The 14,137-nt window shown below is 42.3% G+C and overlaps 1 protein-coding gene across 3 annotated transcripts in view; it reads right to left on the reverse strand.

Moving 5' to 3' along the window:
* ATP10B (ATPase phospholipid transporting 10B (putative)) overlaps window positions 1-13,680 on the reverse strand; it is a 123,365-nt gene extending 109,685 nt beyond the window's left edge. Inside the window, exons 1-2 of one of the 3 annotated variants that reach the window (XM_065936437.1) lie at window positions 13,400-13,680; window positions 12,029-12,223 (exon numbers count right to left, since the gene is read on the reverse strand). In XM_065936437.1, coding sequence (XP_065792509.1) covers window positions 12,029-12,223; window positions 13,400-13,674 — 470 coding nt within the window. In that variant the 5' untranslated portion in view covers window positions 13,675-13,680. Of the gene's footprint in view, window positions 1-10,478; window positions 10,865-12,028; window positions 12,224-13,399 lie in introns of those variants that run through there. The other 2 variants (XM_065936421.1, XM_065936428.1) reach the window with 2 other exon arrangements.
* Window positions 13,681-14,137: the final 457 nt, after the last annotated feature.

The raw sequence follows: 14,137 nt of genomic DNA on the forward strand, positions 1-14,137 counted from the left end.
AGCTGGCACGTCAGGCCCCAAAGGGTCCGTGTCATCACCCCAGGGTGAAAGGGGAAGCCAATGAGAATGAGTGCAGTATAGTGACTAAGAGTGGGCTTGAATCTCAACTTTACCACTACGACCTGAGTGACCCTGGGGAAGTAACTTAATCTTTCAGAGACTATCTTCAGTTGAAGGTAATACACGTATTTGCCTCAGAGGGTTATTAAAAAGATTAGTGACATGACCCATGTAAGGGACTGAGAGCTCATTTTGCACTTAGTAGTGAAGTGAAATCATTCAGTCGTGTTCGACTGTTTGCGACCCCATGGACTGTAGCCCACCAGGCTCCTCTGTCCATGGGCTTCTCCAGGCAAGAACACTGGAGTGGGCTGCCATTTCCTTGCGCTTAGTAAGGACTCACTAAATACAAGCTGCTTTCATGATGCTGATGACAATGATTGCTAATGTTATGGGGAGGGCTAACCACCACTGTTGCCCCGGCATTTTCTTCTTCATGCTACTGGGATGCCTACTTTATGTCTGTAATTACATTTCATGAATTGGGTTCAGACACATAATGTGCAAACACATTTAAAGAAACTTTGAAAATCCAAACCTTTCCAAGCCCAAAAAGAAGGGCCAAATTCAGCCTGTGGAAGACTCAGGACTCTGGATGCTGGTTACTGGGCAAATTCTCAGAAATATATATCCTTAAAATCAGGGCTTCCCACCAAGTTTTTGAGGATGTTGAAAAACTATGAATAGTTCTAAAGTTTATATAAAGAGCCAAAAAAGGCCAACTAGCTTTAAGACTTACTATAAAGCTACAGTAATCAAGACAGTGCAGCATTGGCCAAAGAACAGACTAATGGATCAATGGAACAGAATAGACAGCCCAGAAATAGATTCACATAATTACAGTCAACTGACCTTTGACAAAGGAGCAAAGGTGACACAACTGAGCAAAGATACTCTTTTCAACAAATGGTGGTGGAACAAGTGGACATTCAAATGACAAAAAAGAAAAACATAGAATCCAGACACAGATCTTATACTCTTCACAAAAATCAGCTCAAAATGGATCACAAGCCTAAATATAAAGTGCAGAACTATAAAACTCCAAGAAGAAAACATAGCAGAAAACCTAGATGACCTTTGGTATGACCTTGGTATGATGATGATGATGTTTCAGGTAAATGCCATAGGCACTATTCATGAAAGAAGTAATTGATAAGTGGGATTTCATTAAAATCAAAAATTTCTGTTATATGAAAGATGATGGTAAGAGAACGAGAACACAAGCCACTATCTGGGACAAAATATGTGTTTTGCAAAAGACACATCTGATAAAGGATTGTTATCTGAAACATACAAGACCTCTTAAGTGTTAGTCACTCAGTCGTGTCCAACACTTTGCGACCCCCATGGACTGTAGCCCACCAGGCTCCTCTGTCCATGGGATTCTCCAGGCAAGAATATGGAGTGGGTAACCATTCCCTTCTCCAGGGATCAAACCCGGGTCTCCTGCATTGCAGGCAGATTCTTTACCATCTGAGCCACCAGGGAAGCTCTTAAACCTCAACCATAGGAACAAACAACCCAATTAAAAAACGGACAAGAGACCTAAACAGACACCTCAACAAAGAAGATATACAGACGTCAAATAAGCATGCAAAAGCTCCACATCATATGTCATCAGAGAAATGTAAATTAAAATGAGATACTGTACATCCCTATTTAAATACCCCAAATCCTGAACACTAACAACACAGCATTTTCTTCTTCATGCTACTGGGATTCCCACTTTATGTCTGTGATTATATTTCATGAATTGGGTTCAGACACATAATATACAAACACATTTAAAGAAACTTCAAAAATCCAAACATTTTCCCCAAGTCCAAAAAGAAGGTTTTTTTTTTTTTTTTTTTTTTTTTTTTAAACAGGTGAGGAGGCTGGGCAACAGGCACTCTCATATATTGTTTGTAGGAATGGAGCAACCATTCTGAATGGTACAATGGAACAGCCACTCTGAAAGACAATTTGTTGGTTTCCTAAAAAACTAAGGCCTACAGCACTTAACCTATATTACCATTTAGCAGCCTACTTTTATTGTATTATTACTGCTATCTCTGTTTCATAGATGAGGAAACTTAGGCCCAGAAAGGTTATCCAACTTGCGTAAGGTCACACAGGTACACAGGAATGACAGCTCCACGTGGTCTCTTGGTTCTGCTGGTAAGTGAATACAAAGCAGATGAAGCCTCAGCATCTGGTGACATAAACTAAACCAAGAACAGGGGTTGAGAACAGGAGCCTCAGCTTTTGGAATTGTGAGCTCCATCATGGCAAGACAGAGGCTATAAATCATCATCCACTCAGATACAAATCATGCCTGTTGACAGGAGTCCAGAGGTTTGGGGACACCAGGATTCTTATTTTATGATTCTTCTACTCATTGAGTTTGGGGGAGAACCTAATGGATTCAAACCTGACATGATAAGCTGAACTGGCCCAAATAGTTTATGGCCCACTGTGAGTGCAGGGTGAGGCTGTGGGAGTGGGGTGGGCACTTGCAAAACCGATGCTTCAGAGAGGACGTCTATTTGGCTAGTGCCAAATGCAGAGCAAAGAGCCGCAGGGTGGATGCAGCGGTCTGCTGGTCTGTCAACTCCAGCCAGTGGCATATTTAATAGTCATGCCTCAAATGACACTATATTTCTCTGTTATGTGCATTTTTCAGATTCTTCCCCCAGACCTATTTTGCTTTGTTATTAGAGCTTGGATTCAAGCTTTATGATGAAGAGTTTGTCTTTTTCCATGCAGTTCAAATCCCCAGCCAATGGTCTATCTTTCTTACACCCCTGGGATTCTCTGGTGGCCCAGCTGGTAAAGAATCTGCCTGAAATGTGAAAGACCTGGGTTTGATCCCTGGATTGGAAAGATCCCCTGGAGAAGGGAACAGCTACCTACTCCAGTATTCTGGCCTGGATAATTCTATACAGTCCATGGGGTAGCAATGAGTAGGACATGACTAACTGACTGTCACTTCACTTGGATCAAGCTTATGGTGACTCCTGGCTATCAAGGTTATAGAACTATCCTTAGTAATATCTTAGCCAACATTTGCTGATGGCTACTGAATGCCAGCCACTATACTAAGCATTTTACATGCATTACTTCATATAACACTTGCAGAAAATCCAGGAAAGTAGCTTTAGGGTGAATAATTTATGAGTGTATTTTGATGTTAGGATGGCCCTGGTAAAGCCTCAATTCTACCCTGTCCATCATCCCATCACTTTTGGGTTTACCAGAGGGATGGTATATGGAGGAAAATAATAATAGCATGGGGATCAAACAGCTATTAATAATAATAGCCACACAAATATGATATTCTAATGTAGAATACCATGTGTTAGAAGTTGGGTTGGGATAATTGGCCTGGGCTTTAGGACAGATGAAGCTCCCTAAATCCCTTGTATAATCTAAATCTCAGTCTGCGTGTACTCAGGAGTGCTATGGAAAGGGTTTGGGGGAGAGAGGTCCAGATTCTAGAAGGGTTTCCCAAATTCAGATTTTAAGTCCTGCCACATAAAAGAGAAATGAGAGAACAGAACACAGGTTCTGCTTTTAAAACATGGTTACCCTGCCCAATGGAAAATGTGATTCAGTGAATGCCTGTGACCCATGCCAATAAAACAGGCAATTCCTCAGTTGTATGGGTGGAGAATGTAGCAAGGAAAATAAAGGTTCAGATTGGACCTAGCTGAAAATGTAGAGTTGAAGTGACTGGAAATTAAAAAAAAAATGTAGTGCTAATTATAGTGTAGACATTGAGTTAACAGTTTATAAGGATTATTTCATTCAATCCACATGACCTTGGGAGACAGGTGCTAATACTGGTCCCATCTTACAGAAGATGAAATGGAGGCTTCAGGGATCAAGTAACTACAAATGCCCACACATTTAGGAAGTGGCAGTTCTGAAACAAGTCCAGGTGTGACACTGAAGTCCTTGACTCCAAGCATCCAGTAAGACGTCACATTTTAAACATCCTTGTTGAGGCCACTTTATGCACTCTCCTCTGGCACTGCACTGTCTAGCTGTTCCTATAATTCTGTTGCTTTCAAGCTTTTCACAAAATTTACCGTAGAGGGACTATCGTCACTGGAGATGAGGCAAATGGGGCCACGACTGCCTAAGTGGCCTCATTTAGGTCATGGAGTTAATAGTGACAGACCCAGGATCAGGATCTCTGGTCTCCTCACTCTCTGGGTTTCCAGGGGGGGCTCCGGCATGGAAGGAAACTGACATACAAATAAAACCAGGTTTCAGGCCAGGCATCTGCCTTCTCCAGCAGAGCTCACTGTGGCTGGTCCCTCACGACCATGCTGTCAGAAGACTGGCCACAATCCTCTAGCATTGGGAATTCTTTTTATGTCATAGCAACCAACTGACAGAAAAGAGCATCTCCAAGTTTTGGTAAAAAGTCAGAGTTTAAGTTTCCAGGGAATTCTTTGTCAGTCCAGTGGTTAGGACTCAGAGCTTTCACTGCTCTGGGTGCAGGTTTGATCTCTGGTCAGGTTTGATCTCTGGTCAGGGAATTAAGGTCCTGAAAGCTGCACAGTGTGGTCAGTTCAGCTCAGTCACTCAGTCGTGTCCGACTCTTTGCGACCCCATGAACTGCAGCACTCCAGGTTTCCCTGTCCATCACCAACTCATGGAGCTTGCTTGAATGTGGCCAAAAAAATGAAATAAAACTTTCTAATTGGAACCATTTCTCACCTAAGCTCCTGACATCTCTTGATCCTGGTCTTTTGGTACCAGAATAAGTCACATGTACAACCTTTGGGTGATATGTCAGGCTGTGAGCTGACGTGTTTTCTTTGCCTGTTTGAGAGTTGCTCATCCTTCAGTGACCTCCTGAAATGTCACCTCTTCAGGGAAGGCTTCCCTCGGCTGGCTCTGATGTTTTTGGCAGGCAGATGTGTCACTGCAGCCCATGCATGACTGTGACCCTCTATCCAAGGCAGGGGACACTGTAGTTGTTGACCAGTTCCTCATGATCTGTGGACCGAGAGCCCTTCGAGGGCTCAAAGGGTCTTCCGTGTTCACGCACATGCACTTGGTCCCTACTTCAGACCTGCTGAAGAGATGAATAAAGTGTGGTGCTTGGCTGCTGAAACACTGAAAGGCTTTTTACTGCATTACAATATGGTGACAAAAACCTTCACGGATTTTTTTTGCTTCCCACTTCTGCTTCCTTATTGCCTGTTTTCTGAATACCAATAAAAATGTATTAAGCTTGATGGAAAATTACAAATCTCTTGCTGGGTATGGTTTCTAGATTCATTAAATTGAGCCCTGGGAGAAACTAAGCTAATACAATTCTGAAGCTAATCTCTCCTTGAAGTCATTCCATAAATCTGATTAATGGGTCACCTTAAGACCACAAGCACAGTGGCTATATTAAAAGAAAATGCTCTAACAGGATTGTAATTCTGTTAACAAGGATTCTGCTGTTTGCAAAAAGATTTTCTCACAGTATAAATAAGTCTAGGCTGGATGATGCACGGGATTAGGGGGAGCAAAATTCGAAAGGTCCTAGTATTCAACTGAACAAAAATGAAGACATTTGACATCAGTTTCTCAAATGTGTGAATCGGAGACAAAATGGATAGAACTAGCACTTGAGATATAAGCTTTTATAGTGGTTCTTAGGAAGAAAAAATGTCCTCTCAGATCTTGTATTCTTTGCCTGAAATTCTGTCATATACCATTGAATGGTAGAAGTGAATGCTCCTCACCATCAGTTATTTATCTAACATTTTCTGGCTTGATATTCTGGGGCCTTTCATAGAATTAATCCACTTCAGGGTTGGAAGAACTTTAGGGATTTACATTACAGAATGTTCCAAAGTGTTTCTGTTCCTGTTAATAAGTGGAAAATAATTCACAAGGACTTGAAGCTCAGAAATATTTTAAGGTGATGGTACTGAGGACATGGAGGCTGCCTCTCCAATATTTGCTCCTCCTTCTCTTGGAAATAACTCATGTTTTCATGCGGATTTTTCACCTTCACTGGGATGCTTTCAGGGAGGTGAACCTTCTTCCTGGGCTCTGTGACTCAGGTATAACCTAATTAGAATAATCGCAGCTCCTGCTCACAAGGATTGGTTGAGGGATGGGCTTGTGACCCACCGGGGTTACTAAGAGGTGAAGAAGATCTGGGGAGTAAACTTCCTGAACCTTCTGAGAATGCCTCCAAAAGTCCTTTTGTTTCTCCCTTTGTGGGTTATTTTATGTAGACGTGAGGGCTGGAGCTGCTGCAGTCATCTCATTACCATTAGGGAAATCTGCTTGAGGGTGAAGATGACATAGAGGGGGACCAAATGAAAAGGACAGCTAAGTGCTGCAGCTATACACCTCTGATTGACTGACTGAACTATGCCTCATCACCTGCCCACCTCGGGACATTTGTAGTGACTTAGGAAACAAACTCTCTTCATTGTTTAAAACTGTTGAGTTGAGGTTTCCACTTCTTGTGGTAAAGAGTATCTCAACTGACACAACAGTTCAATAAAGTCGGATAGTTCCTTACTGAAGGTTCTCCCAGAATCTTTATTATTAATGTTCATTTGTTTGACTCAAGAGATTTATAAAGTAATTACTATTTCCCAAATTTAATTGGTTGTGGGTTCTGTTCTTTCAAAGTTCATCCCATAGGACAAGATCTAGTCTGAATTCCAGGTTTTACAAAAGTAGAAGCTGAGACCCAGAGATTTCAAGGACTTTTCTAAGCTACCACTAGTAGTTACAGTAGTTACAGTAGATACAGATCTGGGCCTAGAGTATAGGCCTTCTGACGCCAAGGCCTACGTTCTTGCTTCAAGTTCATATCACCTTTCTACAGAGATGTTCCCTCACTGAAGATAAATATCAAAAGGAGAATCTAATTATTCTTTTGCAGTGATTCCAACTTCCTATGATATTATAAAGCAAAAGTTACAAAATAGGGGGCTCAAAGGCAAAGTAAGGATTTTAGGTCAAATAAAATAGATCTGAAGTGTTTGGGAAAAAAATGTATCAGTTGTCAACACTTAAAAGTCAGGTCACTTCAGGACTTGCCTGGAGGCACAGTGGATAAGAATCTACCTGCCAGTGAAGGGGACACAGGTTCAGTCCCTGGTCAGGGAAGAGTCCACATGCCAAGAAGCAACTAAGTCTGCCTGCCACAGCTACTGAAGCTTGTGTGTTCTAGGGCTCACGAGCCATAAACACTGGAGCCCGCATGCTCTAGGGCCCAGAGCCACTGCTACTGGGCTGCAACTACCGAGGCCTGTGCCCCTAGAACCTGTGCTTTGCAACAAGAGAAGCCACCACAATGAGAAGCCCGCACATCAAAATGAAGGGTAGCCCCTGCTTGGCCCAACTAGAGAGAGCCTATGGAAAGCAACAAAGACTTAGCACAAAGACACAAAGCCACAGGACAGCCCCCATTCCAAAAAAAAAAAAAAAAAAAATCAGGTTATTTCAAATAAAACTATTAATTTCTAGCTCCCCTAATAAAATTCAGAAAATTTGGGTAACCAGCTGGAGCTCAGTGGCCAGTTCTGTCTCCTGAGATGAATGCATGCCCGTGTCTCTCAGCTTGCCACAGTTCCCACCACTCCCTATTGCATCCTAGCATTGATGTCAAGTATCAATGGCCATCAATCAGTACATCAATAATATTGCTTTCCTTTTTATATCCAGTCTATTTCACTCAATCACTTGCCTGGTTCTTATAGTCAATTACTTTATAATACTGGAAAAATTGAAATTTCCCAAATGGAGATACTATAAAGTCTTTTCAAGATTTTACAAGTTTGGAACAACACCGAGTTAATCAAAGATGAATAGGTTTGTTGTAATCTTTTCTTAGTCTTTCATGAACCATGGGTCTAGGAGGGCCAGTGTACATTTCTCTGTTCATGAATTTTTTTTTTTCCAGAGACCATCTCTTGTCACTATCATTTCACTGAACACACTTTGGGAAATACTACCACAAAACCACCTTATGTAAACAATGAGAGCCTACTGTATAACAGAGGCAACTATACTCAACATCTTGTAATAATCTATAAATGGAAAAGAATCTGAAAAAGAATATATAGATATGTATAATTGAATCACTTTGCTGTATACTTGAAACTAACACATTGTAAATTAATTACAGTTCAGTTGAAAAAAATAAGAATTTGTATTTATATTATCAATAACCAAAAAGTCTTCCCCGGTACATATAGCATGATATAAGCATTCCCAAAGTAATTTTTGTCCTAACAACTATGGCAATCAAGTATTGAAGTAAATTGAACTTAGATTCTGGTTTTCAAATACTCTCTGGGTTAAACTATGATTCACCAAAATAATGAAGAATGATCAAACACATTATTATTACTAAACATTGATGTGTAACAATTTTGAGAAGATATCTCTGAAATCATAGTATTAAGAAAAAAATAAATAAAATGATATTATATGTTTAAAAAAAAAAAAAAAAGAAAAACCTTTGTGTCCCTCTCTACCAGTGGCCTGGGAATAAATGTCTTTTTCTCTGGATTGCTATGACAACAGCCTGGCCTGTATCAGGCCAGCACCCAGCACAGATCAGTCTGACTGACACTGAAATTACCCCACAACAGGCCCATTTTTATGGGGTGCTCAGAACAGAGCAGGGGGAGCAGGACCAAGCCTACTGAGGTCCACATGTGTCTCTGCTTCACAGGAACCAGCATCTGAGGGCATCTTCTATGGGAAAAACAAAAAAGGAAACAAAGGAGAAAGACAGGAAAAAAAAAAAAGGCACAAAACCAAAGGTAATGGGGGGAGTGGTGGATTGGTGACAAGATAGAAACAATGCTATCTTTAAAAAAACAGTCTCTTTGGGAAAAGTGACAGACTCCAACATCGATTTTTTTCTCTCCTAATAATTTCCTTATTCAAAGTTGAGGAATGACTCAACTCAACTCTAGGTATTCAGTGTGCTAATCACTTTCAATAGTTAGATCGAGCTGGGGTGGGCGGGGGAACATCAAGGCTCCAGGTTAGTATTTTTAGGGATGCAACTGTGGCCCTGCGAGCACAGAGACCGGAAGGTCACCTTTTGCTGAGGGAAGGGTGTGGAGGTTCTCCTTGGGGTGCCCGAGGCACAGCTGAGTCCCTTGCATTACACGGTCTCCTGAGAAGCTTCCCCAGGCTCCAACTTTCTGAGTGGAGTCTGGCTCTTAAACCCTCTCATCAGCCAGCTCTAAGTTGCTAAGTTACATGTTTCTCCCCAGGGAAAAGGGCTTCTTAGAAAGCAGCAGCCCCTGGACAGTGGTGAGGCACACCCTGGAGCAAGCTCCTTTCACCCCAAGAAGGACCAGAGCTACAGCACCAACTTCGGCTAAACCGGGATCCACGGTATCAGAGGGAAAAAGTCAGAGCCATGGTGCTGTTCAAGAGAGATGGACTCTTTTCTTACTTGGCAGGAAGTCAAGCCCTCACCTGCTGCAATTGACTGACTCATCTAAGGCGTCTCATTGCCAGACCAGAAAGCACTCTTTGTCACTGAAATCTCATTGCAAGCCCAGACTCCATTCCCTTGCTTCTTTCTGGGCTACAGGAATTGTCATAAAGTTGAGACACGCGATAACTTGACCATCTTCCCTTACTGATCGGGAGCATGTCCTTTTCCCAAAAACCCAGACTGGTTATTGACTCAATGGAGTATTTCTAAAACAACAGAATATATAAAATTATGTTATATAGCATGGCAAGACAAATGGTGAGCCATTTTTGTTTGGGTTGGGACCCTGGAAAGAGAGCTTAAGGGCAGTCTTGATGAAGCTAATATGAGTTTTACATTCTAAAAATAAAGCCACGACAGCTTGTATACTGACTATCATACAACAGAAGCAGTGCTAAGTACTTTCCAAGGATTATTACACTCAACTCTCACGACCACCTCAGGAAGGGTTCCAAGTTTACAGATGACAAAATGAGTCTCAGAGAGGTTAGGTCACTTGCCTAAGGTCACACAGAGTTAATGCCTGATGGAGACAGACTTCAATGTGGGCAGTGTGTCTGGGGCTGATTCTCTAAAACAGTGCCTATTACTCCCCTGAAAAACAGTGATGCCACTTTTCTCTGAGGGTCTCTAAACATGCTCATGGCCACACTCAACCAAAATGAATGTGAATTTAAGCAAAATTCTTAAACATCTAGCACATTTGACACAGCAAAGGAAATATCACATAAATAAAGATCTCCAAATTTTAATAAATGATGGACTCAAATCTCAATTTCTTTTGTTTTCTGCTTTTTCCCATTGTGGAGAATCAAACAGCCTCACTACGATAAAATAATGCTATCTCCCACCCCATCCTCTCATGAACAGCTGCTGCAGTGGCAGCAGCCACAGAAAGATCAGAGCTGGGGTCAAGACTTCCCCGGGTGTTTGGCTTTACCTGCTATAGACGAGGCACTCTCGGCTATTGATCACTTTATCGGATTTGTACCTCCGGAGGTCTTCCCAGGCATCCTTGATGGCAGTAACTGCCAGGATGATGCAGATTGGTATCACGCTCACCTCTGGCTGAAATGCATTGAGCACAGGGATAAAATTCAGAACCACGATGCCCACAAAATAGAAGTTGGCAAACCGGTGCAGCTGCTCGAAGATGTTCTTGGGTATAAAGGACAACACAGTGTACTTGCTGGTCTTGATTTGATTCCCACGATAATGTCTGTTGGGGTTCTCTTTGTGGGCCCATCCTTCAAAGGGCAGGTTGGAAACCACCACTCGTTTCTTGTCTTCTTTCCTTTTCCGCCTTTTCTTGCCTTCCTTTCTCATCTCTGCTCAATCCTGTCTTTAATTCTCATAGCAGGACACTCGAGTTCCCCATAAAAGAGGTTCTTTTCTGATCATTTCCATTGTTCAGCTGCCAGCAAGTGATGACATCTTTGACTTGCCTTCTTGGCTGAAAATTTCTCTCTGATTCAAAAGGAAAACTAAAAATAAAAAGCCAGTATATAAACACTAAGGGAGAAGGATGACAAGGAAACAGCTTGCAGAGAACAGGTGTGTATCCACTGGGTCACTTCCTTCTACTTGTTGAGACTCCACCTGTTGGAATGCAGACGTCATTCACAGGTAGCTTCCTTTTCCACCCCTGGCAATCCAGAACAGGTGTGCCAACTCTGGGTCCTAAAACCTACCTGGTTAAGTTCTAAAGGCAAGGATTTACAGCCAAGAGCCACAGATGCTCTAAAAATGGTATACATTTTCTGGTTTGGGAGACACTGCCCATGAGTCTCCAAAGAGCTGTTCCTGTAGTTGGTCTCCTGAGATGATTCAGTCAGTTTCAGAGTTTAATTCTTGAAGAAAAAAAAAAACTATCTATCATTCTGTCTACTCTTTAGCTGTGCCAGGTCTTAGTTGGGGCACTCAAGATCTTCATATAACACGTGGGACTTTCAGATGTGGCATGCAAGATCTTCAGTTGCAGAATGTGGGATTTACTTTCCTGATGAGGGATTGAACCTGGGTCCTTTGCATTGGGAGCGTGGTGTCTTAGCCTCTGGCCCACAGTGGAAATCCCTAGAGTTTAAGTCCTGAGCTTTCTATCCTCCTCTTAATAATGTAACATCCTAGGTTTAATAATATGGTGTTTACATGAGTTAAATTAAGGTTTCTAAATCTCAGCACTAGTGACATTTTCAGCAGGATCATAATCTTTGTTGTGGGATGTTTTCCTGTATATTGTAAAATGTTTAGCATCGTCCTCGGTTTTACCCACGAGATCCCAGTAGGACCTTCCTTCCCAATATGGCAACCAGAAATGTCTCCAAAACAGTTCAGAAGTTCCTTGCATGGGAAAATTGCCCTGGTTGAGTATCACTGAATTAAGTGAATTGAAAAAAATGAACATGAGAAGAGAGGCCAACTTTTTGCGAATGCTGATAAGTTTACACAATCTATTTGCCACAGAGAAAACAGAGGAATACTTGCCCTTACCTTTCATATATCTGGATGTTGGAGCAGTTTATCTGTCTATCAAAGCAGTATCTCCTGAAGTCCTCCACGCCATCCTTGACCATGATGATCAACAGGACAATGGCCAATGGTAACATGGTGATTTCCCTGTGGAAGACTTCCAAGGTGGGCATCCAGTTCAGAATCACCAGGAACAGGAAATAGAGGTTAGCCCATCTGGAGGGGGCAAGAAAGGTGTGAGTGAAAACTATGGAGAAGAAAAATATAGTCGACACACTATTTCTTCCCTCCTACTAGCTCTTACTAACTAATATGACGTTCTCTTCCAGTGTTACCTCCAACAATGTCACGGTAAGGGCTTTGAAGTCAAATCCATCCAAAATGAAGATAGTACTACCTACTTTAAAGGTTTCCTATACATATTACATGGGATGATATTTATTATGTATGAAATACAGGGTTCCAGAGTATAGTAGTTGCTTGATAAATGGTGGGTGCTAATAATTACAAAATTTAGGATAATGTCTGGATGCATACTTTGTTTTATAATTAAAATGTAATTTTGCCTATATTATCTCAAAACAATGACTTGCAAGTTTTAAGCTTTCCGAGGTACATCTTGCTCCCTCTTGCCACAGTGCCTTCAAACATAAAGGTCTGTCTGAAAGAACATTCTTCTGGCTCCCTTTTCTGACTTCTCTCTACCTCTTTTCACCTAGTTAATGCATTCTTTTCTTTCAGGTTAGACTTCCACTGTCCCTTCCTCCTGGAAGTCTTTCTTGACTTTCCTAACTAGGTCTGATTTCTCTTGTATTCATTCTAATAGCAACACATACCTCTCCTTGGAAGTACCTATCTGAATTACAGCTTACACCAATTTATATAACTTCTGGGCTTCCCAGGTGGTGCTAGTGGTAAAGAACCTGACTGCCAAAACAGGAGACATAAGAGACTTAGGTTCAATCCCTGGGTTGGGAAGATCCACCAGGGCAGGAAATGGCAACCCACTCCAGTACTCTTGCCTGGAGAATCCCATGGACAGAGGAGCTTGGCGGGCTACAGTCCACAGGGTCACAAAGAGATATGACTGAAGTGAATTAGCATGCATATAATTCCTAAAATAAACATCTGGTTTCCTTCATTAGCCAACATAGTCCGAACAATGCACCTTTTTTTTTTCTCCCTTATATATCTCTAATACACAACACAAGACCCAACACCGAGTAGAATCTGATAAATATTGAATGAGCAAATGAATGAATGACAAAGCTTCCCAAGGTACATGCATTTGGATACTAAAGGAAGGGTAGCCCAGAAAGCAGCATTTCTGAGTTCATCCGAGTGGCAAATGCGTGATTGAAGTACACAGTGTTCAGCCAGGCGGTCGTGTACCTGTGAAACTGCTCCAGGAGATTCTGGGGCAGGAAGGTGAAGAGCGTGTACTTGGTTGTGCAGATTCTGTTGCTGGAGTATCGCCTGGAGAACTTCGTCCAGTCCCGGTGGAACGCGTTATTGTTGGGGAACACGACACGCTGCTGCGCAAGGTTGCAGCTCGGCGTCTCCTTCTCTGGGAGCAGCAGCGGCGTGGCTTCGGATGGAGACTGGCGGAAGCCGTCTCTGACTCGTCGCTGCCACCGGTGCCAAGAGGAGTCCACTGACAGGGCCATGTCTGGTAGCAAGCTCCGGTCTGGAAAAGGACACAGGAGGTTACCGTGGTCAGGAGAAATATGTATTGTATCAACTTAAGACACGGCTATGGTTAAGAGAAACAGGTGGGATATTGGCCCATCCACGTGTCCATCCAAAACCATCCAAGGTAGGCTGTGGAACATAAGGTGAGAAAAATAGGTTTAATTCTTTTAATCCTTATATGATAGAGTGAGAGACATTAAGCAAACAATCACATAAATAGTGACTTCCCTGGTGGTCCAGTGGTTAAGAAGCCACCTGTCAATGCAGGGGACACAGGTTCGATCCCTTGTCCGGGAAGATTCCACATGCCGGGGAACAACAAAGCCTGTGTCTCGCAACTACTCAGCCTGCATTCTGCAATAAGGAAAGCCACTGCAGTGATGAGCCTGCACACCGCAACTAGAGAATAGCCCCTGCTTGCTACAAGTGGAGAAAGCC

Source organism: Muntiacus reevesi, chromosome 1 (genome assembly GCF_963930625.1).
Source record: "Muntiacus reevesi chromosome 1, mMunRee1.1, whole genome shotgun sequence".
NCBI classification, from domain to species: Eukaryota; Metazoa; Chordata; class Mammalia; order Artiodactyla; family Cervidae; genus Muntiacus; species Muntiacus reevesi.